Source organism: Halichoerus grypus, chromosome 12 (assembly GCF_964656455.1).
Source record: "Halichoerus grypus chromosome 12, mHalGry1.hap1.1, whole genome shotgun sequence".
Taxonomy (NCBI): Eukaryota; Metazoa; Chordata; class Mammalia; order Carnivora; family Phocidae; genus Halichoerus; species Halichoerus grypus.
The window spans coordinates 31,851,607-31,876,843 of NC_135723.1; the positions used below are offsets into that span (position 1 = coordinate 31,851,607).

The window sequence follows — 25,237 nt, forward strand, 5'->3', positions numbered from 1 at the left end:
TTTATCTTCTTTATTCTTTCATTTATGATGGACACTTAGGTTTCTTCTATATCTGGGCTATTATAAATAATGTTGCACTAAACATAGGGGTGTATGTATCTTTTTGAATTAGTGTTTTTTGTATGTTTTCTTTGGGTAAATACCCAGTAGTCAAATTAATGAATCATATGGTATTTCTATTAATTTTTTGAGGAACCTCCATACTCTTTTCCATAGTGGTTATACCAATTTACATGTGCACTAACAGTGTAGGAGAGTTCCTTTTTCTCTACATCCTCACCAACACTTAACATTTCTTGTCTTCTGGGGCACCTGGGTGGCTCAGTCGTTAAGCATTTGCCTTCAGCTCAGGTCATGATCCCAGGGTCCTGGGATGGAGCCCCGCATCGGGCTCCCCACTCTGCGGGAAGCCTGCTTCTCCCTCTCTCGCTCCCCCTGCTTGTGTTCCCTCTCTCGCTGTGTCTCTCTCTGTCAAGTAAATAAATAAAATCTTTAAAAAAAAAACAAAACATTTCTTGTCTTCTGATTCTAGTCATTTTGATGGGTGTGAGGTGATACCTCATTGTGGTTTTGATTTGCATTTCCCTGATGATGAGTGATGTTGAGCATCTTTTCATGTGCCTATTGGCCATCTGTACGTCTTCTTTGGAAAAATGTCTATTCAGGTCCAAGAGCAGGTCATTTGAAGTTTTGCCTAAAAACTTCATCAAGTTGTCAAATTTCTATTTCTCAGGAGAAAAGCTATTACTAAGGATTAAATGGAATATTTCCTCAAAAATATTTTGTATCAAGTAACAAACATAAGCATTAAATTTATAGTATTTAAACTCATTCATAAAACGCACTCTCCAAAATGTGGAAAAAGGCATCTTTCAGCGCCTTTCACTTTCCTGGAAAGTAGTAATGATATGGAGCTGCATATTCCCTACAGTGCAAAGACTGCTACTTAAGGGAATCCTCTATGAAATGTATCGGAGAGGTTGCTCCTAAGGAAACTCGTAGTTCATCTTTGTGAGAATCCGTATTATCTAATTTGCCTAACTTCTGAATATGAAGTAATCAAGAAATGGAAGCCAGCTGTCTTTCAGGTCAGGTGGGACAGCCCAAAGGACACAGACCATAACCTAAGTAGAACATTCACAACGCTTCATAGAAAGATCCCTATCCTGATAAATACTTTTATATTTTTTGTCTTTTGCAGTGCAGGAACTATAACAATAATGTAGTGGGCACTGGGAGTGCCTCGTAAGCAACAAGCTCTCTCTCTCTCTCTCTTTTCCTTCAGTAATGAATTCCTTCTTGAAAAGGCAAGCCTCTTTTTTGGTTCTCCCTCTTCACAGCTTATCACTCACTTTGCTACACTTTCTAAAACACTTTCTAGGGGCGCCTGGGTGGCTCAGTTGGTTAAGCGTCTGCCTTCGGCTCCGGTCATGATCCTAGGGTCCTGGGATTGAGCCCCGTATCAGGCTCCCTGCTCAGCGGGGAGCCTGCCTCTCCCTCTGCCTGACGCTCCCCTTGCTTGTGTGCTCTTTATCTCTCTGATAAATAAATAAAAAATAAATAAAATAAATAAAACACTTTCTAGCATATAAGCCTACAGTGACTTTCTACTGACAAGAGAAATCTCGAAAGGCAATAGGATATAGCAGAAAGAGAGTAAGGGAATCTGCATTCTAGACCAGTGGCAGTGGAGGGGGAAATCAACCCGTTGAGGTCTTTGTCTCTTATTTTTAAAACAGGAGGTTGTAGTTCCAGCTTTCAAATTTTGCATTTTTTTCCTCTGTAGCATTCAAGGCTCTTCATCAATTAGCACCATCTATCCATCTCTCTCCCTCTGTGCATACCCAGTGTGAATCTTCCATCTCCGCTGGCTGCCGCATCATCCTCTACACACCTGTCAAACATTCTACTGTTATCACTTTCAGAATGAAAGCCCATCTTCCTTCCTCCTTACCAACTGATAGATTTCCTTGGTGGCCCATCTCTCCCAAATTTTCTCTGAGTTAGAGCTCATGATAATCTCACCCATGTGTTAAAATGCTGTGGTACTGGTATTTATGACCTGTACAACATCCCCTAGCACTCAATTTTTATTTATTTATTTATTTATTTATTTATTTGAAACATTAAAATAATTTATTTGGCCAAATTAAAAGTAGAAAAAATTAGAAAAAACCCTATAAGAGCAAGTACATTATTGCTTTCAGTTTGGGAATAGTAAGAGAAACATGTTATCATGCATTTGTCCCATTTAATCCTCCTGTATGTGACCTGGCTTAACTTCCAGAGCCCCCTCTTCACTCCACTAAACATTTCTAGTGATGGTTGGGCTCCTCCAAAGACTCCCTGAAATGGTTATGGGTGTCAGGAAGTCAGATACAGTCTGGAGGCAAGAAAGACCCATCTGTCCTTTGGAATTGGTAGTTTCTTTCCCACCTCACTGAAGTTGGCATGACATCAAATGACAGGAAGGGATAATTTCCCTTTAATTTGGGTGGGTCTGAAGTCTCAGTGATTATGATCTATTGGGCTGAACTGTCCTGAACTTTCTGGTTTCTTTTTTTTTTTTCATTGAGTACCCATCTCTCTTTTTTTTTTTATATTTTATTTTATTTATTTATGTTATGTTATGTTAATCACCATACATTACATCATTAGTTTTTGATGTAGTGTTCCATGATTCATTGTTTGCGTATAACACCCAGTGCTCCATTCAATACGTGCCCTCTTTAATACCCATCACCAGGCTAACCCATCCTCCTCCCCGCCCCAGAACCCTCAGTTTGTTTCTCAGAGTCCATAGTCTCTCATGGTTCGTCTCCCCCTCTGATTCCCCCTCCTTCATTATTTCCTTCCTACTATCTTCTTCCTTTTTTTAACATATAATGTATTGTTTCAGAGGTACAGGTCTGTGATTCAACAGTCTTACACAATTCACAGCACTCACCATAGCACATACCCTCCCCAATGTCCATCATCCAGTGATCCCATCCCTCCCACCCCCCACCACTCCAGCAACCCTGTTTGTTTCCTGAGATTAAGAATTCCTCATATCAGTGAGATCATATGATACTTGTCTTTCTCTGACTGACTTATTTCGCTCAGCATAACCTCCAATTCCATCCACGTCATTGCAAATGGCAAGATTTCATTCCTTTTGATGGCTGCATAATATTCCATTGTATATATATAGCACATCTTCTTTATCCATTCATCTGCTGATGGACATCTTGGCTCTTTCCATACTTTGACTACTGTGGACATTGCTGCTATAAACATTGGGGTGCATGTGTCCGTTCGAATCACTACATTCGTATCTTTGGGGTAAATACCCAGTAGTGCAGTTGCTGGGTTGTATGGTAGCTCTATTTTCAACTTCTTGAGGAACCTCCATACTGTTTTCCAGAGTGGCTGCACCAGCTTGCATTGCAACTGCATTGCAACAGTGTAGGAGGGTTCCCCTTTCTCCACATCCTTGCCAACATCTGTTGTTTCCTGACTTGTTAATTTTAGCCATTCTGACTGGTGTGAGGTGGTATCTCATTGAGGTTTTGGTTTGGATTTCCCTGATGCCGAGTGATGTTGAGCACATTTTCATGTGTCTGTTGGTCATTTGGATGTCTTCTTTGGAAAAATGTCTGTTCATGTTTTCTGCCCATTTCTTGATTGGATCATTTGTTCTTTGGGTGTTGAGTTTGATAAGTTCTTTATAGATTTTGGATACTAGCCCTTTATCTGATATGTCATTTGCAAATATCTTCTCCCATTCTGTCGGTTGTCTTTTGGTTTTGTTGACTGTTTCCTTTGCTGTGCAAAAGCTTTTTATCTGATGAAGTCCCAATAGTTCATTTTTGCCCTTGCTTCCCTTGCCTTTGGCGATGTTTCTAGGAAGAAGTTGCTGTGGCTGAGGTCGAAGAGGTTGCTGCCTGTGTTCTCTTTTAGGATTTTGATGGACTCCTGTCTCACATTGAGGTCTTTCAACCATTTGGAGTCTATTTTTGTGTGTGGTGTAAGGAAATGGTCCAGTTTCATTCTTCTGCATGTGGCTGTCCAATTTTCCCAACACCATCTGTTGAAGAGACTGTCTTTTTTCCATTGGACATTCTTTCCTGCTTTGTCGAAGATTAGTTGATCATAGAGTTGAGGGTCCATTTCTGGGCTCTCTATTCTATTCCACTGATCTATATGTCTGTTTTTGTGCCAGTACCATACTGTCTTGATGATGACAGCTTTGTAATAGAGCTTGAAGTCCAGAATTGTGATGCTACCAGCTTTGCTTTTCTTTTTCAACATTCCTCTGGCTATTCGGGGTCTTTTCTGGTTTCATACAAATTTCAGGATTATTTGTTCCATTTCTCTGAAAAAAGAACGTTTTTCCATTTCTTTGTGTCTTCCTCAATTTCTCTCATGAGTATTCTATAGTTTTCTGAGTACAGATTCTTTGCCTCTTTGGTTAGATTTATTCCTAGGTATCTTATGGTTTTGGGTGCAATTGGAAATGGGATCAACTCCTTAATTTCTCTTTCTTCTGTCTTGTTGTTGGTGTATATAAATGCTATTGATTTCTGTGCATTGACTTTATATCCTGACACTTTACTGAATTCCTGTATGAGTTCTAGCAGTTTTGGGGTGGAGTCTTTGGGGTTTTCCACATAAAATATCATATCATCTGCAAAGAGTGAGAGTTTGACTCCTTCTTTGCCAATTTGGATGCCTTTTATTTCTTTTTGTTGTCTGATTGCTGTGGCTAGGACTTCTAGTACCTTGTTGAATAGCAGTGGGGATAGTGGACATCCCTGCTGTGTTCCTGACCTTAGGAGGAAAGCTCTCAGTTTTTCCCCATTGAGAATGATACTTGCTGTGGGTTTTTCATAGATGGCTTTTATGATATTGAGGTATGTACCGTCTATCCTTATACTCTGAAGAGTTTTGATCAAGAAAGGATGCTGTACTTTGTCAAATGCTTTTTCTGCATCTATTGAGGGGATCATATGGTTCTTGTTCTTTCTTTTATTAATGTATTGTATCACATTGATTGATTTGCGGATGTTGAACCAACCTTGCAGCCCAGGGATAAATCCCACTTGGTCATGGTGAATAATCCGTTTAATGTACTGTTGGATCCTATTGGCTAGTATTTTGGTGAGAATTTTTGCTTCCATATTCATCAGGGATATTGGTCTGTAATTCTCCTTTTTGATGGGGTCTTTGTCTGGTTTTGGGATCAAGGTAATGGTGGCCTCATAAAACGAGTTTGGAAGTTTTCCTTCCATTTCTATTTTTTGGACCAGTTTCAGAAGAATAGGTATTAATTCTTCTTGAAATATTTGGTAGAATTCCCTGGTAAGCCATCTGTCCCTGGGCTCTTGTTTGTTGGGAGATTTTTGATGACTGCTTCAATTTCCTTAGTGGTTATAGGTCTGTTCAGGTTTTCTATTTCTTCCTGGTTCAGTTTTGGTAGTTTATACATCTCTAGGAATGCATCCATTTCTCCCAGATTATCTAATTTGCTGGCATATAGTTGCTCATAACATGTTCTTATAATTGTTTGTATTTCTTTGGTGTTGGTTGTGATCTCTCCTCTTTCATTCATGATTTTATTTATTTGGGTCATTTCTCTTTTCTTTTTGGTAAGTCTGGCCAGGCATTTATCAATCTTGTTAATTCTTTCAAAGAACCAGCTCCTAGTTTCATTGATATGTTCTACTGTTCCTTTGGATTCTATTTCATTGATTTCTGCTCCAATCTTTATTATTTCTCTTCTCCTGCTGGGTTAGGCTTTATTTGCTGTTCTTTCTCCAGCTCCTTTAGGTGTAGGATTAGGTTGTGTATTTGAGACCTTTCTTGTTTCTTGAGAAAGGCTTGTATTGCTATATACATTCCTCTTAGGACTGCCTTTGCTGCATCCCAAAGATTTTGAACAGTTTTGTTTTCATTTTCATTTGTTTCCATGGATTTTTTAAATTCTTTAATTTCCTGGTGGACCCATTCATTCTTTAGTAGGATGCTCTTTAGCCTCCATGTATTTGAGTTCTTTCCGAGTTTCCTTTTATGATTGAGTTCTAGTTTCAAAGCATTGTGGTCTGAAAATATGCAAGGAATGATCCCAATCTTTTGGTACCAGTTGAGACCTGATTTGTGACCTAGGATGTAATCTATTCTGGAGAATGTTCCATGGGCACTAGAGAAGAATGTGTATTCTGTTGCTTTGGGATGGAATGTTCTGAATATATCTGTGAAGTCCATTTGGTCCAGTGTGTCATTTAAAGTCTTTATTTCTTTGTTGATCTTTTGCTTAGATGATCTGTCCATTCCAGTGAGGGGGTTGTTAAAGTCCCCTATTATTATTGTATTGTCGATGTGTTTCTTTGCTTTTGTTATTAATTGGCTTATATAATTGGCTGCTCCCATGTTAGGGGCATAGATATTTACAATTGTTAGATCTTCTTGTTGGATAGACCCTTTAAGTAGGATATAGTGTCCTTCCTCATCTCTTATTATAGTCTTTGGTTTAAAATCTAATTTGTCTGATGTAAGGATTGCCACCCCAGTTTTCTTCTGGTGTCCATTAGCATGGTACATGGTTTTCCACCCCCTCACTTTCAATCTGACGCTGTCTTTGGGTCTAAAATGAGTCTCTTACAGAAGCATATCTATGGGTCTTGTTTTTTTTCCCAATCTGATAGCCTGTGTCTTTTCATTGGGGCATTTAGCCCATTTACATTCAGGGTAACTATTGAAAGATATGAATTTAGTGCCATTGTATTGCCTGTACGGTGACTGTTACTGTATATTGTCTGTGTTCCTTTCTGGTCTATGTTGCTTTTAGGATCTCTCTTTGCTTAGAGGACCCCTTTCAATATTTCTTGTAGGGCTGGTTTCGTGTTTGCAAATTCCTTTAGTTTTTGTTTGTCCTGGAAGCTTTTTATCTCTCCTTCTGTTTTTAATGACAGCCTAGCTGGATGTAGTATTCTTGGCTGCATATTTTTCTCGTTTAGTAGGCTGAATATATCATGCCAGTCCTTTCTGGCCTGCCAGGTCTCTGTGGATAGGTCTGTTGCCAGTCTAATGTTTCTACCATTGTAGGTTACAGACCTCTTGTCCCGAGCTGCTTTCAGGATTTTCTCTTTGTCTCTGAGACTCATAAGTTTTACTATTAGATGTCGGGTGTTGACCTATTTTTATTGATTTTGAGGGGGGAATCTCTGTGCCTCCTGGATTTTGATGCCTGTTTCCTTCCCGAAATTAGGGAAGTCCTCTGCTATAATTTGCTCCAATATACCTTCTGCCCCTCTCTCTCTTTCTTCTTCTGGGATCCCAATTATTCTAATATTGTTTCATCTTATGGTATCACTTATCTCTCGAATTCTGCCCTCATGATCCAGTAGTTGTTTATCTCTCTTTTTCTCAGCTTCTTTATTTTCCATCATTTGGTCTTCTATATCACTAATTCTCTCTTCTGCCTCACTTGTCGTAGCAGTTAGAGCCTCCATTTTTTATTGCACCTCATTAATAGCCTTTTTTATTTCGACTTGGTTAGATTTTAGTTATTTTATTTTTCCAGAAAGGGTTTCTCTAATACCTTCCATGCTTTTTTCAAGCCCAGCTAGTATCTTTATAATCGTCATTCTGAACCCTAGTTCCAACATCTTACTAATGTCCGTATTGATTAGGTCCCTGGCAGTCGGTACTGCCTCTTGTTCTTTTTTTTTTGAGGTGATTTTTTCCGTCTTGTCATTTTGTCCAGAGGAGAATAGATGAATGAGAGAACAAAATGCTAACAGGGTAACAATGACCCCAGAAAAATATACACTGAACAAATCAGAAGAGACCTGAAACCAGGGGAAAAGAAAGGGAAAGAAAGAAAAAGAAAGAGATGAAAAAAAAAAAAAAGAATATGACCAAATATGATCAGGCTGGTAAATAGATCAGTGCCACACACTAGATTTTGGGCATATTTTGGTATGTTAGAAGAAACTGCCTCCCAAAATTTTGAAGAAAGAAAAGCTTATATATGTACAAAAATAAGGGTAAATACGATGAAGGTAAATACATGACTGTAAAGATGAAAATTATAGAAGATTTTATAAAAGGAATTGATAGATAAGAAGGTGGTTGAAAAAAAGAAAGAAGAGAAATTAAAAAAAGAAGGGAGAGAATGTGATCAGGCAGGAGAGTAGAACAAAGCCATACACTAGAGATTTAGGGTATATTTTGGTCTGTTAGAAGCAACTGTATCCCAAAATTTTAAAGAGAGAACAACTTATATATATATACCAAAAATAAGGTTAACTACTATGAAGGGATAGAATATGACTCTAAAAATGAAAAATAAAAAAGATTTTTAAAAAAAGGGATTGATAAGATGTTGGTTGAAAAAGGGAAAAAGAAAAACTCAAAAGAAAAAAAAAGAAAAAGAAAATTTTAAAAATTAACTTCGAAAGACTAAGAATCAGGGGGAAAAGAGCCATGAATTCTATGTGCAGTATTCCCCTAGTGCTGGAGTTCTGCCATTCTCATTGATCGGTAAACTTGGACTTGGCTGGCTGTTCTTGCTGATCTTTTTGGGGAGAGGCCTGTTGCCGTGGTTCCCAAATGTCTTTGCCGGAGGCGGAATTGCCCCGCCCTTGCAGGGGGCCAGGCTAAGGAATCTGCTGGGGTTTGCTCTGGGGAGCTTTTGTTCCCTGCAAGCTTTCCGTCCAGCTTTGGAGGCTGAGAGTGAAAATGGCGGCCTCCCAATCTCTGCCCTGGAGGAGCCGAGAACTCGGGGCCCCCTCCTCAGTGAGCCCCCAGAGAAAAGCAGTCACCTACTCCCGTCTCCCTGGTCTCCGGCCACTCTCCGTGCTCATCTGGCCTGTGACCGAGTGTTTCTATCTCTGGCACATGACCCCGTCTGGAGTCCCCAAACGCAGCAGATCCCTGCGGTGTGCTCCTGTGCCGCTCCTCCCGGGGGAGGAAGGGGAGTCTCCCCGGATCTGCTGCTGTTGGGTCCCTGCTGGAAGAGCAGTGGCCCGACTGTGCCATGGATCATGGTTTATGGCAACCCCGAGCTGAGAGCCCGCACCTCGGCTCTGTCTCTGCAGCCAGCTTCCCCGCTCTAATACCTGGGAGCTCTGCTGCACTCAGGCACCCCCGCTCTTTCTGTGACCCCGAGGGTCCTGAGACCACACTGTCCCACGAGGGTTCCACCCCCCGCTTAGCCACTGGAGCGACGTCCCTCAGCAGAGCAGACTTCTAAAAATTCTGATTTTGTGCTCCGCGGCTCTATCACTTGCCAGAAGCGACCGATGGAGGCCCCCTCCCCAGCCATCTATCCTCCCAAATATCACCTCAGATTCACTTCTCCGCATGTCCTACCTTCCAGAAAGTGGTCACTTTTCTGTTCAGAGAGTTGTTGCTATTCTTTTCTTCGATCTCCTGTTGAGTTTGTAGGTGTTCAAAATGGTTTGATCCCTCTCTAGCTGAATTCCTGGGACTGGATGAAATCCGCCGTCTTGCTCCTCCCTGCCCTAGTACTCAATTTTTAAAAGACACATCATATTCTCTAGTTATTTTCACATGGACATTTGTTTCTGAACTCTTTAACTACATACACTTTTTCTCCCTCTTGGTTTTTCCTTTTCCATCCACCTCTCTTATTACACAGGATTTGAAAGTGCTTTCAACAAAAAAGGTAAGAAAATATTTATGTAGGACAAAGGACAACATGTGATCAAAATTTTGCTGAGTTTCCTGTTAGCTATAGGGAAATCCAGTAAGTTATTTAAATTTCATTATCAGAAAGGAGGAACTATACCAAAGCTTTCCCTGAACTCAAACCTAAAAGAAAGTTTTAATGTGGGGCATAATAGAGGATATTGTAAGTGATGTAACACTACATTCTTAACATGTTTATAGCATATATCAAATTTCATGTGGTTGTTCCTTGAGACAGCCTCCAGTAAAGCTGAAGGCAAAACACTGACATAAAACTAGTGAAGATGATGCTTTAAAAAACTCATCTATAGTTCCCTGCAGAATTTTACACATTCTGTAGATGCTAAATAACGACTTGTTTTACCTCTTTAAGGGAACTTTCACATTACTGCTTCTTAAAACCTATTGATGGAAGTCTGTCATGTTTTTTTTCTTAGGGCACCTAAGTAATCAAAGAGAACTGGGGATGTAGAGAAAGCCAGCTCTCTAAATTCATAAAGTTTTAATCATTGGTTATCTATATGGTTTTATTTTTCCTCCACACACACAAAAAAAGTATCAGATTTAGAATTCCCACTGACAAGAAACAAGAATTTGGTTGTTAGGGGTGCCTGGGTGGCTCAGTCGGTTAAGCAACCGCCTTCAGCTCAGGTCATGATCCCTGGGTCCTGGGATCAGGCCCCACAATCAGGCTCCTTGCTCCTCGGGAAGCCTGCTTCTCCCTCTGCCTGCCGCTGTCCCTGCTTGTGTTTGCTCTCTCTGTGTCAAGAATAAATAAAATCTAAAAAAAAAAAAAGAATTTGTTGTTAGGCTGAGAAGATACTGGTTACACTGCATTAGAAAAGATTTTGAGGTCGATCCTGGCCTTTGGCAGATCTCTCAGTACATTCAAGTACCAACCTAAGTCACTTTGGTTCCAAGGCCAAACAGCGTGGTTGAACCTCCTTCTTTTCACATATTTACTTAGACCAGGGTTTCTTAACCTCAGCACTATTGACATTTTGGGTCAGATAATTATTTTTGTTGGATATTTAACAGCATCTCTGGTCTCTCCCCACTAAATGTCAATAACACCTCCACTCACAGTTGTGATCATTGGAAGTATTTCCAAAAATATTTTGGTGGGCAAAATCACCCCATTTTGAAAACTATTGCTTTAGAATATGCTGAGACAGCTACCAGGTGGTACCAGCTAAGCCCCTTTATGGCTAGATTTAAGTTGTTAGGATAAGTTTGTATTGTCGTTTCTACACACTTTGTCTTAAAATTCCTGTTTGTATTCCTTTTGAAAATTTAAGTTTGTCTTCATTGAACTAAAAAGGGAACTTCCTTGATTTAGGTGGGGAATTCAGCACTTCAACGGACAGTAAGAGTTACCAAAGAGAAGAACCCAAGGTACAAAATAAGGAGATACAGGGAGAGCTGCAGATGCTGAAGTTCTCTCTTAAAAAAACTCACTACTTTTTCTCCCTGAAATTTCATATGATAGTTATATTTTCTTTGAAGCCTCATATAAACTTTCTCTTGAGCTCCAGATTTGTACACCCAAATAATTACTGAACACGGCCTCTGAATTTTCAAGACCACTCAACATCAACATAGTGCCTTTGAGCCAAGTTGGGAAGCCTGGCTGCAAATCACATGTGTCCTGTGAGCTTTAGGCTCACATGAGGTGATGTGCCCCGGAGGTATAACAAGACAGAAATAAAAATGAAAAGACAAAGATTGTTCAAGAAGTCCTGTGAATTCAGAGAAAGAGAAAGCTTAAAGGAAAGCACAAATATACTAGTTGAGATGGGACATTTTATTATTTTTTTAAAAAATTTATTAATTTATTTGAGAGAGAGAGAGAGGACACAAGCAGGGGGAGGGGCAGAGGGAGAGGGAGAACCAGGCTCCCCGCTGCACAGGGAGCCCAACACGGAAGTGATGCGGGGCTCTGCTCGATCCCAGGACCCTGAGATCATGACCAGAGCCGAAGGCAGCTGCTTAACTGACTGAGCCATCCAGGCGCCACAAGAGATGGGAGAGTTTAAAGATACTGAATGTATAGAATTCAAGTAAAGCTAGACAGGGACTGTCAGTACAGAAGAAATCAGTAGTCCTTAGAAGTTTCAACAAGGAACACATGGTTCCACTTGGCTCTAATAAAAAATGAAATTACTTCTTCAAAGAAGCATAGTAACCTTATGAGTTTGTGTTTGAAAAGTAACCAGTAACTGGAAAAAGAATAAGGAAAGGGATTTGTATTTAATTAATTTCACTACAATAGCGATCTTATTCATATACTGTGTATATCTCAAGTCGCTTATATGTTAATATGTTTAGATGACAAGGCTTTGAACCTTTTTAGCATGCTATTATGGGGGATGCTAAAGGGGGATGCTATTATGGGGGAAGGTAAGTTTGATATTTGGAGCAGAAATGGAAATCTTCCTTCAGCTTCTTTTTTCTTTTTTAAAGATTTTATTTATTTATTTGAGAGAGAGAGAGAGCACAATAGGGGGGAGTGGGAGAGGGAGAAGCAGACTCCCTGCTGAGCAGGTAGCCCGATGCAGGACTCGATCCCGGGACTCCAGGATCATGACCTGAGCCGAAGGCAGTTGCTTAACCAACTGAGCCACCCAGGCGCCCTTCCTTCAGCTTCTTGATATTAAAGATGGTAGTACAAACATCACACCATGCTTTGTTTGCCTCTGATTTGTAATATAAGGATTGTCAAGAATAAAAGGACAATAACTGATGCTTGATCCTGAGTATGTAAAACATAATTTCGTATCTCTTTGGCAATTCAGAAGGTACTTGAGATTATGCAACATTTCAGATCTTTATAAACATCAATTATCTTGGTATATACTAAACGTAAATTCCAATTATTTGTGCTTCCCATTTTTTTAAGTTCCATAATTACAAGGAAGTGTGACATAGCAGGTGACTTCATCTCATCTCATGGCTGACATAAAAATCCTTATAATAAAACTTTCAAAAAGTTCTTGGTAATTTTAAGTGTTAGTGTTTAGTCACAAGCACGATAGAAAAAAAACAAGCAAGGAAACAAAACAAAACAAAAAAATTGAAGCTCAGAGGAGTTGCAAATTGGTAAAAGTACTGTGATGAAAAAATACAGAATAACATGACACCTTCCCTTCTGTACAAACCCATAATGAAGTTCACTCTGTTTGGTGTATGGTATCCTTTCTAATAACTGAAGGATAGAAAAAAAAAAACAACCATGCAGAATGATGGTTAAGTACCCAGAATTATTTTATTATTATTTTTTTAGATTATTTATTTATTTATTTGACAGAGAAAGAGAGAGAGCACAAGTAGGCAGAGCAGTAGGCAGAGGAAAAGGGAGAAGCAGGCTCCCTGCTGAGCAGAGAGCCCAATGCAGGGCTCTATTCCAGGACCCTGAGATCATGACCTGAGCCAAAGGCAGCCACTTAACTGACTGAGCCACCCAGGTACCCCAGAATTATTTTAAATAATACAATGCCTTCAATATACTTCAAAGAAAATATACATGTATTTTAATACACAAAGTACATTATAAGGTATGTATCAAAATATGAGGTATAAATATGGAATGCAAATTTAAAGAGACAAAATATTCAGTGTATTACAAAAAGGTAACAAATTAAAAGTCACTCTCAAAATCTGACATTTTCCTCTAAGCACTTAATGTTGATTGATAGACAATTTTTATATGTTAGTAGAACATTTCATATTGTTGATTATAAAAACACAACTAAAAATGGAAAAATATTCCTAAAACTAAAACAAGTTCAGGTTCAAATGTCAGTAAACATGATGAAATATAATCAGGGAGATCACGCACAATTCCATGGTAACCAGTTTTTCAAATGACTCTCAAGGTTAGATTCTTGTTTAGTGTACGTGCTGCCGAAGCGAGCACCAAAGTTAGATTCTTGATAATACTATTTGCCTTCTAGCCTACGGCCCGATGATTGGCCCTAACTGATGTTTTTCCTAGAGGGCTGACCACAGCACTTTCTTGGTAAACTATAGTTATTTAAAAACTAAATGGAATAAGACTGGTGTCCTTTTGAGGATACATATACATTATTTCTATTATCTTATTTCTCTTGTTTCTCTTATTCTTTGATCTGGGGAAAGATCCCCTAGATACCCGTTAACATGAATATTATGCCATATATAGATTATAAACCTAGTGTTATTAACAAATATTCACATTAAACTTCACATTTGTAAATACCTTTTTCTTCATAACAATTGTGTAAATGAAGATATAGCTGCATGATACTGGAAAGAACCAAGAACACTGGTATTTCCAGTTCACTAACTAGATTAGATTGGTTTCTCAGAAGCATAATCTAGATGAAAAGTCAATATATATATACACTAAATCAAATTTGGTGTATATTCTGGTGTCCCTAGCTATCCTGCAAAATGTTAGGTCCTTGGAAACACGGAAATCCAAAATAGCCAAATCGATCTTGAAAAAAGACCCACAAAGTCGGAGAACTCAGACTTCCATATTTTAAAATTTAACTGTAATAATCAAGACAGTGTGGTACTGGCATAGAATAGACATATAGATGAACCAACGAGAGTTGAGAGTGCAGAAATAAGCCCTAACATTTATACTCCATTGGCTTTTGACAAAGGAGCCAAGCCAGTTTTACGAGGAAAGAATAATGTTTTCAACAAATGATTCTGGGACAACTGGATTTCCACATGTAAAAGAGTGAATTTGGACCCCTACCTCACACCACACATAAAAAGAAACTTACAGTGGATCATAGGCATAAGTATAAGAGCCAAAATGATAAAACTCTTAGAAGAAAACACCCGAGTATATCTTTATGATCTTAGCTTAGGTAATGACTTCTTAGCTACACTGTCAAAATTACAAGTGATAGAAGACTGATTAGGACATCATTAAAATTAAAAACATTTGTGGTTCAAAGGACACTATCAAGAAAGTGAAAAGACAATACACAGGATGGAAGAAAAATATTTGCAAATCATTTATCTGATAAGATTTGTATCCAGAATATATAAAGAACTCTTAAAACTCAACAACAAAAAGACAAGCCAGTTTAAAAAAAAAAAGGGTAAAAAATCTGAATAGATATTTCTCCAAAGATACACAACTGGCCAATAAGCACAGGAAAAGATGCTCAACATCATTAGTCTTCATAGAAATGCAAATTAAAACCACAGTGAGCTAACACTTCACATCTACTAGGATGGCTATAACCAAAACGACATACAATGACAAGTGTTACTGTTATATTGTTACTGTTTTTATGGTGTGGAGAAATTGGAACCTTGATTCATTGTTGGTGGGAATGTAAAACGGTGCAGTTGCTGTGGTGGAAAGCAGCATGGCAGTTTCTAAAAATGTTAAACATAGAGTTAGCATATGATCCAACAATTCCGCTCCTAGGTATGAAAACATATGCTCACACAAAAACTTGTACATGAACATTTACAGCAGCAGCATTATTTTGATAACCAAGAGACAGAAACAATCCAAATGCCTGTCAACTGACAAATTGATAAAATGTGGTATATCCATACAACATGATATCATTCAGCCATAAAAAGAAATGAAGTACAGATAGATGCTACAACATGGATAAATCTTGAAAATATGATGCAAAGTGAAAGAAGCCAGTCACAAAAGACCTATGGTATGATACTATTCATATGAAGTGTCTAGAATAGGCAAATCTATAGAGACAGAAAGTAGATTAATGGTTGCATAAGGCTGGGAAGGTAGGAATGGGGGGTTGGTGAGGAATGACTGCTAATGGGTACAATGTGCTCTTTTGGGGGTGATAAAAATGTTCTAAAATTCGATTATGGTGACTGCATAACCCTGCAAATACAGTAAAAGCCATTGATTTACATACTTCAAATGGGCAAACTATGGTATGTAAATTATATCTTGATAAGGCTTTACATTTTTTTAAAATGTTATGTTCTGTTTAGTAATAAGGAATTTTATATCAGATATAAAACATCATAGTTACCTTAACTCTTCCCCAGGATTCTGGTGGTAAATTTTTATATACAGTAAATATCATCAAAGGCAATCCCAAAACAATGATCAGTGCCAAAAAGAGGCCCCTTGTGTGTTCATCTGTCGTTGGTAGTGGAGTTAATTTTTAGTCTCTGGTTGGTCTCTTTGCATCCAGCATGCTTTAGTTTGCTGTTGGCTGCCTCCCAAAATGACCACTTTTTTACTGTCTTCCCCATTAAAAATAAAAGATCACATAATTATTTCTTCACTATGTTCATTTTATGCATTGGGATGAAAGTAAAGATCTATCTCATAGATTAGAGCTATTTATACATTACTTCATTACTTCATTTTAAAAAATTTTTTATTATTATGTTAATCACCATACATTACATTATTAGTTTTTGATGTAGTGTTCCATGATTCATTGTTTGTGTATAACACCCAGTGCTCCATGCAGAACGTGCCCTCTTTAATACCCATCACCAGGCTAACCCATCCTCCCACCCCCCTCCCTCTAGAACCCTCAGTTTGTTTTTCAGAGTCCTTCATTACTTCTTAGTGATGTAGGCAAGCCATGTCTGAGGACCCAAATAGGGTCCCACGGGAAAAGCCAAGAGGGTCCTTGGCTTTGTGCAGGATAGAAATCAAACCCAAGCCAGGAAGACACGAAAGCAGAGTTTAATGAATAGCGTAAGTGATAGCATATAGTAGATGGAGTGTCTGGGAGGCTCAGAAAAGGAGAAGTGAATTTCTCCATTGCCTGAGATTAGGGTTTTATACTGGAAAGGGGTCCAGGGTATGGTTCCTTCAGGAATTCAGGTTAAGCTCTCTTCCTCGGCGCTGCCTGAGGAGGTGGCAGCCATCTGTTACTGGGCATCATGGATGCCCTCAGACCTCTGGTGAAGCCCAAGACCGTTAAAAAGAGGATCAAGAAGTTCATTTGGCACCAGTCAGACTGGTATGTCAAAATTAAGCACAACTGGCGGAAACCCAGAGGCAGTGATGATAGAGTGCGTAGAAGATTCAAGGGCCAGATCTTGATACTCAACATTGATTGTTGAGTTGCCCAGTGGCTTTTGGCAGTTTCTAGTCCACAACGTCAAGGAGCTTGAAGTGCTGCTGATGTGCAACAAATCTTAGTGTGCAGAGATTGCTCACAATGTCTCCTCCGAGAACTGCAAAGCCATTGTGGAAAGAGCAGCCCAGCCGGCCACCAGAGCCACCAATCCCAATGCCAGGCTGCACAGTGAAGAAAATGAATAGACAGCTTATGTGCACCTCATATTTGTGTTAATAAAGCCATAAAACTACCAAAAAAAAAAAAAAAAGGAATCCAGGTTAGGGTCCCATCAAAGGTGAGTGTCCAGTGAACAACAGGTGTAACTCCATAAATCACTGAAGGAGCTACTGGCACCAGTGTCCACTGTGGTTTGTTCTTAAGATGTTATCAGGTGTATGGGGGCCCCGGACAAAACTCAGAAAATGATCAACTTTCTTGCTTCCCCCCCTGGAGTGGGAACATAGCTTCTTTGGTTTACTCAGATGCAAGATGAAATATAGAACATGAGTAAATGGGGCCTAGCAGAGAAACACCAGAGATAGAGCTTTTCTAAAATGGAGTCCCTTCAGTTCCCTATCTCATGAGAGTTACAAGTCTTAGCAGTAAGCTAGATGTGCAGATGGAAATGCAAACTTCTGGTAGTTTTGTACTTTTTATTATGGAACTCATCTAGACTTGTCCATAAGGGCTTTTTCTATTTGTAGTATAGTGAGAAAGAGCTATGTAGGACTAAAAATGAAAGCTCTTTCATGGCAACTTAAAAAAACTTATTACCACCACTTACAGTACCTACAAGTTTTTGTCCAGAAAAGTATTTTGATTCACAATCAGTTTTTAATCTTGGGACAACTTGTTATCAATGTACTTCATGTGCCTGAAGCATCGTCCTTTTAGCCAATATCGCCCACATCATTCTAGGAAATGCAAAGTAGTTCAAATTTAACCTGAACATAACATAATTTGGAATCAACCATTAAAATACATATTACTCATTTTGAAGAAAAATCATTTATATGCTTTTTAGGCTATGGGTACATGCACTTACCAGTATAACATATTTTAAGAGGTTACATCTTTTGCTCTGCACATTCAAGTCTCTGTTCCTGTCATTTTCATTCAGTCCACATTTTTTTCCCCTTCCAAGAATCCAGGAATCTTTACAGAAATACTTTTCTTCCCTTTAAATCAATATCCAGAGTAGGAGAAAGACAGTGAAGGTAAGAGACCCTAAATTCTATGCCACCAACAGGCATTAAACATGCACAAACTTTTTAAGAGGTGCCAAAACTCAGCAGGAAGAAGAAAAATGTACAATGAAGGCTTTTGAGCAGTTTTTAAAAATTACTCTGTTTAAGAATACTACCTTGTGTGGCGCCTGGGTGGCTCAGTCGTTAAGCGTCTGCGTTCCGCTCGGGTCATGGTTCCAGGATCCTGGGATTGAGCCCCGCATGGGGCTCTCTGCTCGGCAGGAAGCCTGCTTCTCCCTCTCCCGCTCCCCCTGCTTGTGTTCCCTCTCTCGCTGTGTCTCTGTCACATAAAAAAAAAAATACTACCTTGTAAGCCAATTTTTTTTTTTTTAAGATTTTATTTATTTGACAGAGAGAGACACAGCATTTACATACTTTGAGATATATTCTTTATCACAGCTTCAGAAATAACTACTACAAGTAATTTCAATTTCGTACCTGAAGCCTTTTTGGCCTGGTATATCTCAGAATTCAGAACTTTTATTAGAAAGGTGTGCAGTCATATATTATGCAATAACACCTCCAGCAAGGGTTGGAGCTGCTCTGTAATTAAACACGTTAGTAGTTCCGTAGAAAACTTGTGACTATTCACACCAAGTGAATTATCCGGTTATACACGGCTTCAATTGCATTCAGGTCAGATTTAACTAGTAAGGGAGTTAGGAAAGACAGATAAAGGACTGGGACCTGTAATGACATGTTTATCTGAAATCCGGTTCTTTATCATTGATATCTGGTTCAGAGCCAGTGTAAACTATTGGTCTTTTCTTCCACAAAAAGGAAACAATGTATTTAAAATGAAAACTGAAACAGTATGTTTTGTTTCAAAAGGGAAATGTAAAATAGACTAGCCTGTGAAACTAAGTTAATTACATTATGATCCTCTTGAACTTGTCTAGCTCCACTTTGGTTAAAAACTCCCATTTTTTGGCGCAATAGGAAAAGATTAACCCCAGGCTTGTAGCGTGAGCATCCCTCGGGGCTTCACGGACCTTGGGATCAGGAAGAAGTGTAGAAGGGTAGGGAAGCCAGGCATGCTGCAGAGTGCTCCAGCATTATCTACGCTGGGCCAACTTCAGTCTCAGTTGGATAAAGGGAAAGAGAGTAAGTAGGGATCTTTGCGGTCACTGCTCTCTTGCCAGCAGAACACAGGGTGAACAAGATTCCTTTCAGAGGCATTAGTATAAATTCTTGCTTGGGGGTTGCAAAAAGAGTCTCACTGGGAAGGGGGAGGAGCGACTGGTAAGCCAGAGCTGGGGCTAGAAGAGGAAGGGAAACAGGGCGCCGAGTCGTGCACAAAGTGGGTGAAAACGATTCTACGCCACCAGTTCCTGAATCGGTCCCAGACGGTTAAGTGTACCTGCGTGGGTGGAGCACTGCGGGACCCGAGCCTCCGCGGTATCCCCTGACCCGGCGTGGTGCTCCACCTGCAACAAGTAGTTAACTGCTATGCCGCAGGGCTTCGGCCGTTCCTCGGGCGTCCGGGAAGCCCTTCCCAGGCGCTCAGCCTGTACCCGACCTCACTGCCAAGGACGCCCACGGGAAGAAGAGCTGGGTCCTCCCAGCCCGCAGGCCCGCTCGTCCCCGGCTTCAAGTACGGGGCGGGACCCTCGCGGCTTTCCATCCAGTCCTCGTTCCCCGGTGACCGCGGGGCGGGACCCTCGCGGCTTTCCGTCCAATCCTCGTTCCCCGGTGACCGCGGGGCGGGACCCTCGCGGCTTTCCGTCCAATTCCCGCTCCTTAGTTAGCGGCTGTGGCGGAGTAGATGGAGCGCAAGCGGTGAGGACCCGCAGGCCCAACGAGATAGCGCTCTCTTCCTCCCCCAAACCTTGGGCATCGTGGGGGAAAGTTAAGTTGGTTAGAATAGAGTTAAGTAGAGTAGAACGGCGGAAGTGCCAGGACTCGGCGGGAGCGTCGTGTTGTCAGGCATCTTGCCTGCGGGGGTCGGAGACGTACCCCCGAGGTTGGGCCGCTGGGCTGGTCCATAGTGCTGCTTATTTAGATTTCTCTCACTTGGCCTCTTGAGTGTGCAGAGCTGCTCTTGGTGTGGTGGGAGGAGGCTGAGCTCTCGTCGCACTCTCCGCCCCCGTTTTCTCCAGCCGAGCTTTGAACTCCTTGTCGCCCTGAGACCGGGCACCGGGAGCCACTTTGTGTGACGAGAGTGTGGTTGTCCGAAGCCTGGTTAATCCTACAGTAATTGTTAGCCGATGAAGTTTGTACGTGTTTGCTGTGATTCCCAACAGTTTAAGTCTTGGGGCTCTTTAGCCGATGAAGTTTGTACGTGTTTGCTGTGATTCCCAACAGTTTAAGTCTTGGGGCTTCCCAGTCTCTAGATTTTGTCTTCCACTTTCTTTCACCAGTGTTTGTTAAAATTCCCTGCCCTCCCCCGCAGTTGTCAAGCTTGTTTTTTCCTTTCCACGGTCACCAGCCTAGTTCAAACCCTTGTGTTTTCAAAACAGAATTGTTGCAGCAAACTCCGCAGTCCTAAGAAGTTCATTTTGGTGTACCGGTACGTGACAGTATGTTTTTTTTACTTACGTTCCTGTTTCTGTTTTCCATTTTATTTTCATGGTTTACATTTTATTGCCCCGAGGAAGCCTACTGTAATTAATTCCAGTGGCATCATTTTCTTAATGCATATGTAGGTTCTTTTGGAATTATTTAATCTTCGTGGTAGAGAATTCAGAATAATCCTTCCTGAACGAATCAGGTAATTCATATTTTCAGTGTGTACCTTTTGGTGAGTTAAGACTAGTAAGCATGGGATTGGTAGTCTTGGTATCAGTTTTCTAGAGTCCATGGGAGGTATACAACGAATTAGGGTATCTTTTCTATATATGTGTATTAGATTCTTGTTGCTGACGACAATTTATCACAAACTTAACAGTTCAAAAAAAAAAAATCACAAATTGGTTATCTCACAGCTTCTATAGATCCGAGGTCCAGGTAGGTTTAGCTGTATACTCTGCTTAGCATCTCACAAAACTGAAATAAAGGTTTCTGTAGTTTCGGGCCCTTTTCTGGAGACTTTGGGAAAGAATCCACCTGTAGGCTAGTTGAGGTTGTTGGCAGAATTCATTTTCATGCAGTTGTAGGACCGAGGTCCCCATTTCCTTACTGGGTTCCAGCTGGGGGCTTTCTCAGTTCCGTAAGACCGCTTGTGTCTTCATATCCAGACAGTACCTTCAGTCCTTTTCATCCTTTTAATCTCCCTGGCTCATCTACAGCCCGCTGCTGGAGAAAGCATTCTCCTCCTGAGAGCTCCAGTGATTAGACCCACCTGGATAATCTATTTAAGGTTACCTGCGCTGTATAAGACAACATGGTCACAATCATGGAAGTGCTGATCTCCTTATATTCACAGGTTCTGGGGAGTGTAAGGGTGGAATCATGGGAGCCGTTCCTGGAAATTTTGCCTAGCATAATATGGTTGTCTCAACTAGATTATTTTTATAATGTGTTTTTGTAGGCATTTAAAAATAGTCCTAATAACACCTCTTTCTGATTATATAATTATCCTCTCTACAGGTAAGGAAATTCAGTTAAAGTTAGTTGCCCAGAAGCTCATGGCTAGAGAGTGGTGGAGTTGGTATTTACCTGTATTTCCATTGGGTCTAAAACTAATATTTATGGATGGTCAAAATAAAGTACAGCCAAAGTCATTATATGGGAAGAAACTGAGGAATTAGGAGATCTTTGTTGTGTCTTATTTTTGGATTATATCTTTATTTTAGTGGTATAGGTTAAACTCTTTTACCCTGACAAAGAAAGCCCAAAATACAATGACATGAATAAAAATGTTTTTTCATACATCTAGTGGGAGGGAGAAGGCTAGGGCTAGTAGGAAGATTCTGATAACCTCAATACATGGCTTCCATAAACAGTTGCAAGGTGCTGCTTCAGTTGGTCCTACCTGTTAGGCAGTGAGGAGAGAAAACACAGGGAGAGTACGTGTAGTTAGTCCTTTATAGGGGCATGACCTGGAGGAGACATATTACAAAGTCCTACTGAGCTCCAGAGCAGGGTAGGAAAGATAAAGCTGTGTGGCTTTATACCCAGTTGGAACTCAGGATTCTGTTAAGAAAAAAAGGAGAAAATTTATATTGCCCGATAACAACCTCTGCCACACCCTAGCTTTTGATAATGTTTTATTCCATAACCTTCTGTGAGTGGAATATTTTGTTTGGCTTTGCTATTAGTTTTAATTTAAAAAGTGGTATTTGAAAGGAAGGTAATTCTTATTAATGTTCCTTGATTTCTCAATTGCTATTATACTATATAACTTAATTTTTAAAGGCTTCTTTGAGAAATCTCATTTTCCATTTAACATTTGTATACCTCATTCACATTTTGGGTTAGTTTGATTTCTCTGAGGAAAATTAATAAATTTGTGGTAAATGTTTAAGATTGCTTTGGGATACTTGAAACTGTTCTGTGTAGGCCTCAAACCATCTGCATAAGTAGGCTACAGCAGCTTGTCATGATTTAGGTATTCTGCGATATTCTGCAGCTGGATGAGTCTTAAACTGCTCTCATTCTAGAGAGTTCTCTCTTTCCACCCATCATACTTTTCTTCACAACTGAATTCTACCTACCCATTTAGACCTACCGGGAGATTCCTCACCCATTCTCACTTAGCTTTAATGTAGGGCGAAGATTTTGATGAAAGAGATGTGGGTTGGACCTTAGGAAAGTTGCTAATCTCTTGAGTTTTGATTTCTTCATATGCAAAATGGAGGTGACTGTCAAAAGGCAGGGATAATATGAAGGTTAGATAAATATCTTCTATCACACCTGTTGTACTACTTGGCAAATAGTGGGTGCTCAGTAAATCAAAATTACACTAGTTCCACTGATGACTCCTTGAATTCCAGCGCTTGGAGTCAATGCTTTTTTTTGTTTTAATTGATTTTCTCCGACAAGTTTATGAATTCCTCAAGGGCTAGGACCACATTCTGGATATACTGTGGTCCCTAAATAATGATTTAGTGAATTAGAACTAGCATATATGAGAATATTTATGAGATGAAAACTGTCAGGGCTTTTTTCTTTAGTTTTCCTGCTGTGCTTGCATCATGGAAAATCAGTTGGCTAAATCAACTGAAGAACGAACATTTCAGTACCAGGATTCTCTTCCATCTCTGCCTGTTCCTTCACTTGAAGAATCATTAAAAAAATACCTTGAATCAGGTATGTTTGTAATCTTCTAGTATATAATAATATTATTAGCAACTTAGAAAACTGAAAGTATTAGAAGTAGATGAAGGTCTAATTGCTTTTTCCTTTAGGCTCATGATAATTAAAGTATCCTTAAAATGTCCAGAACTTGGAGCGCCTGGGTGGCTCCGTCGGTTGAGTGTCCAACTCTTGATTTTGGCTCAGGTTAGGATCTCAGGGTCCTGAGATCGAGCCCTGTGTTGGGCTCCGAGCTGGGCATGGAGCCTGCTTAAGATTCTCTGTCCCTCTCCCCGTCCCTTTGCCCTCCATCCCCACCCGCTCGTGCTCTCTCTCTCAAAAAAACAGCGAAAAAACAAAGGCATTTAAAAATGTCCAGAACTTTTCTGTCTTTATCTCTCAAGTTAATTTTTCCATAGTTTAAAAAGCCTATAAACCTACTATTAGGTTTATAATAAAAAGTAGTAGGCCTCTGCCTTTTTCTCCATTCCCCACCCCAATCCTACTCCCTCTGACAAATATTTTATCTTTTTTTTTTTTTTTGTATTGTTTATCTCCGGATTTAAAGTAAACTTTTATACTAGTATTTCTTAGGTTTTTTTAGTTGTGGGTATTATAAATTTGTTCCTAAGAAGACGTGGATTTAGCTCTTTCACACCTTTAACCTTCCCCCTCTTCACACCCAACGTATAGGCAATCCAACATACCCACATTTTCCTTTTCATTCTTTCAGTATAGTTGTACAAAATCACCATTTGGGTTAAATTAGTACTCACCTGATTTAATTCCAGGTTTCACCTGATTTAAATTAGTATGTACGTGAGTTAATTTACCTGACCATCTAGGGTTTATCGTTATGCAGTTATTCACAAGAGAACCATTCAGTGTACTTTGAATGCCTTTTTATGGCATTGTTTTGTTTTGCTCATTTTTCATTTGCTTACTTTGCTTTGTATCCTTAAGTAATTCACTCCCAAATACTTCAATACACTGAAAATTCCTGACTACATTATATACATGAGATAAAATACGTATATAGGCATGTACCTATACATTATATACATAAGCTATTCTCTCAGTTTCATTTCTTGGAGACATCCCTCCTGGGGCCCTCTGCCCTCTTGCTCCCATTAGTGTTTACTTTTCTTGAGTTGGCTGGACAGCTGCTACCTTGGAGCTTTCCTTCCCCCATCTCTGGCAGTTCTTTTTACCTCTCTCTCCTGTTTTGGATTCCCTGGTTCCTGTCTTTCTTTTTCTTCCTCTTTTCACTTATTTTTGTGAAGTCCATCTTCAGTAGCTACTTGGGAAAAAGTGTTTCTGGAAAGGAAAGAATGTAAGACTTAAAATTTTATTCTACCCTCGTACTTGATTTTTTGGCTGAGTATAAAATATTCTGGGTTGGAAATGATTTTTCTTAAGAGTTTTGAAGGTACTGTTTGTTCCTCCTGAGAAGTTCCTCCTGAGATGCCATTCTGTTTGATCCTTTATTTGTGACTTGTTTTTTACACTCTGGATGTATTTGGAAACCTTTTTCTTTATCCCTACCATTCTGAACTTCTTGATGTCCCTTAGTGTATAGATTTTTTCATTTATTTCTCTGAATATACAGTAGATTCTTTGAAGTTTAAAAAAATTCATGTAATTCAATTCTAGGAAATTTTCAAAATACTTTTTCTTGGATAATTTTCTCCTCCTTTCTTTGCCCTCTCTTTCTGGAACTCCTGTTAATTGGATCTGGGGTGTTCTGGACTAAGCTTTTGATTAAAAAATTATTTCCCTCATTATTAGTGCCTTTCCCTTTCTGGTCTATTTACTGTTGGGTGTCACCAATCCTGTTTTTGCTTATTCTGCTCTTTGATTCTCATGTGAGAGGCTTTCCTCAAATATCTGACAATCATTAGTCATTCATTTTTAAGAGTTAGGCCCTAAAAAGCTGATTGAGAGTTCTGTGTGCATGGGTAGGGGCTTGGTGACCGGTGGGCCTTCTAGTGAGCCTTGTTGCAGAGATCTAGCAGTTCCACCGGGGCATGCCCAGATATCAGT

At 39.8% G+C, this 25,237-nt stretch overlaps 1 protein-coding gene and 2 long non-coding RNA genes across 5 annotated transcripts in view; 1 reads left to right on the forward strand and 2 right to left on the reverse strand.

The window, feature by feature from the left end:
* Nucleotides 1–19,641, reverse strand: part of LOC144379560 (uncharacterized) — a 64,574-nt gene extending 44,933 nt beyond the window's left edge. For both annotated transcript variants that reach the window (XR_013442737.1, XR_013442736.1), the window contains exons 1-2: nt 19,380–19,641; nt 18,136–18,299 (exon numbers count right to left, since the gene is read on the reverse strand). This is a non-coding gene — a long non-coding RNA (uncharacterized LOC144379560). The remainder of the gene's footprint in view (nt 1–18,135; nt 18,300–19,379) is intronic.
* On the reverse strand, nt 13,204–16,031 carry LOC144379561 (uncharacterized). Its single transcript, XR_013442738.1, has 2 exons — nt 15,720–16,031; nt 13,204–15,078 (listed from the first exon to the last, which is right to left on the reverse strand). It is a non-coding gene; the product is annotated as an uncharacterized LOC144379561 (long non-coding RNA).
* Nucleotides 19,642–19,721: 80 nt separating the features above from the next.
* CROT (carnitine O-octanoyltransferase) overlaps nt 19,722–25,237 on the forward strand; it is a 50,312-nt gene continuing 44,796 nt past the window's right edge. The window contains exons 1-3 of one of the 2 annotated variants that reach the window (XM_036081730.2): nt 19,722–19,798; nt 20,479–20,528; nt 23,074–23,209. In XM_036081730.2, the coding sequence (XP_035937623.1) occupies nt 23,095–23,209 (115 nt within the window). In that variant the 5' untranslated portion in view covers nt 19,722–19,798; nt 20,479–20,528; nt 23,074–23,094. Of the gene's footprint in view, nt 19,799–19,819; nt 19,983–20,478; nt 20,529–23,073; nt 23,210–25,237 lie in introns of those variants that run through there. The other variant, XM_036081785.2, reaches the window with a different exon arrangement.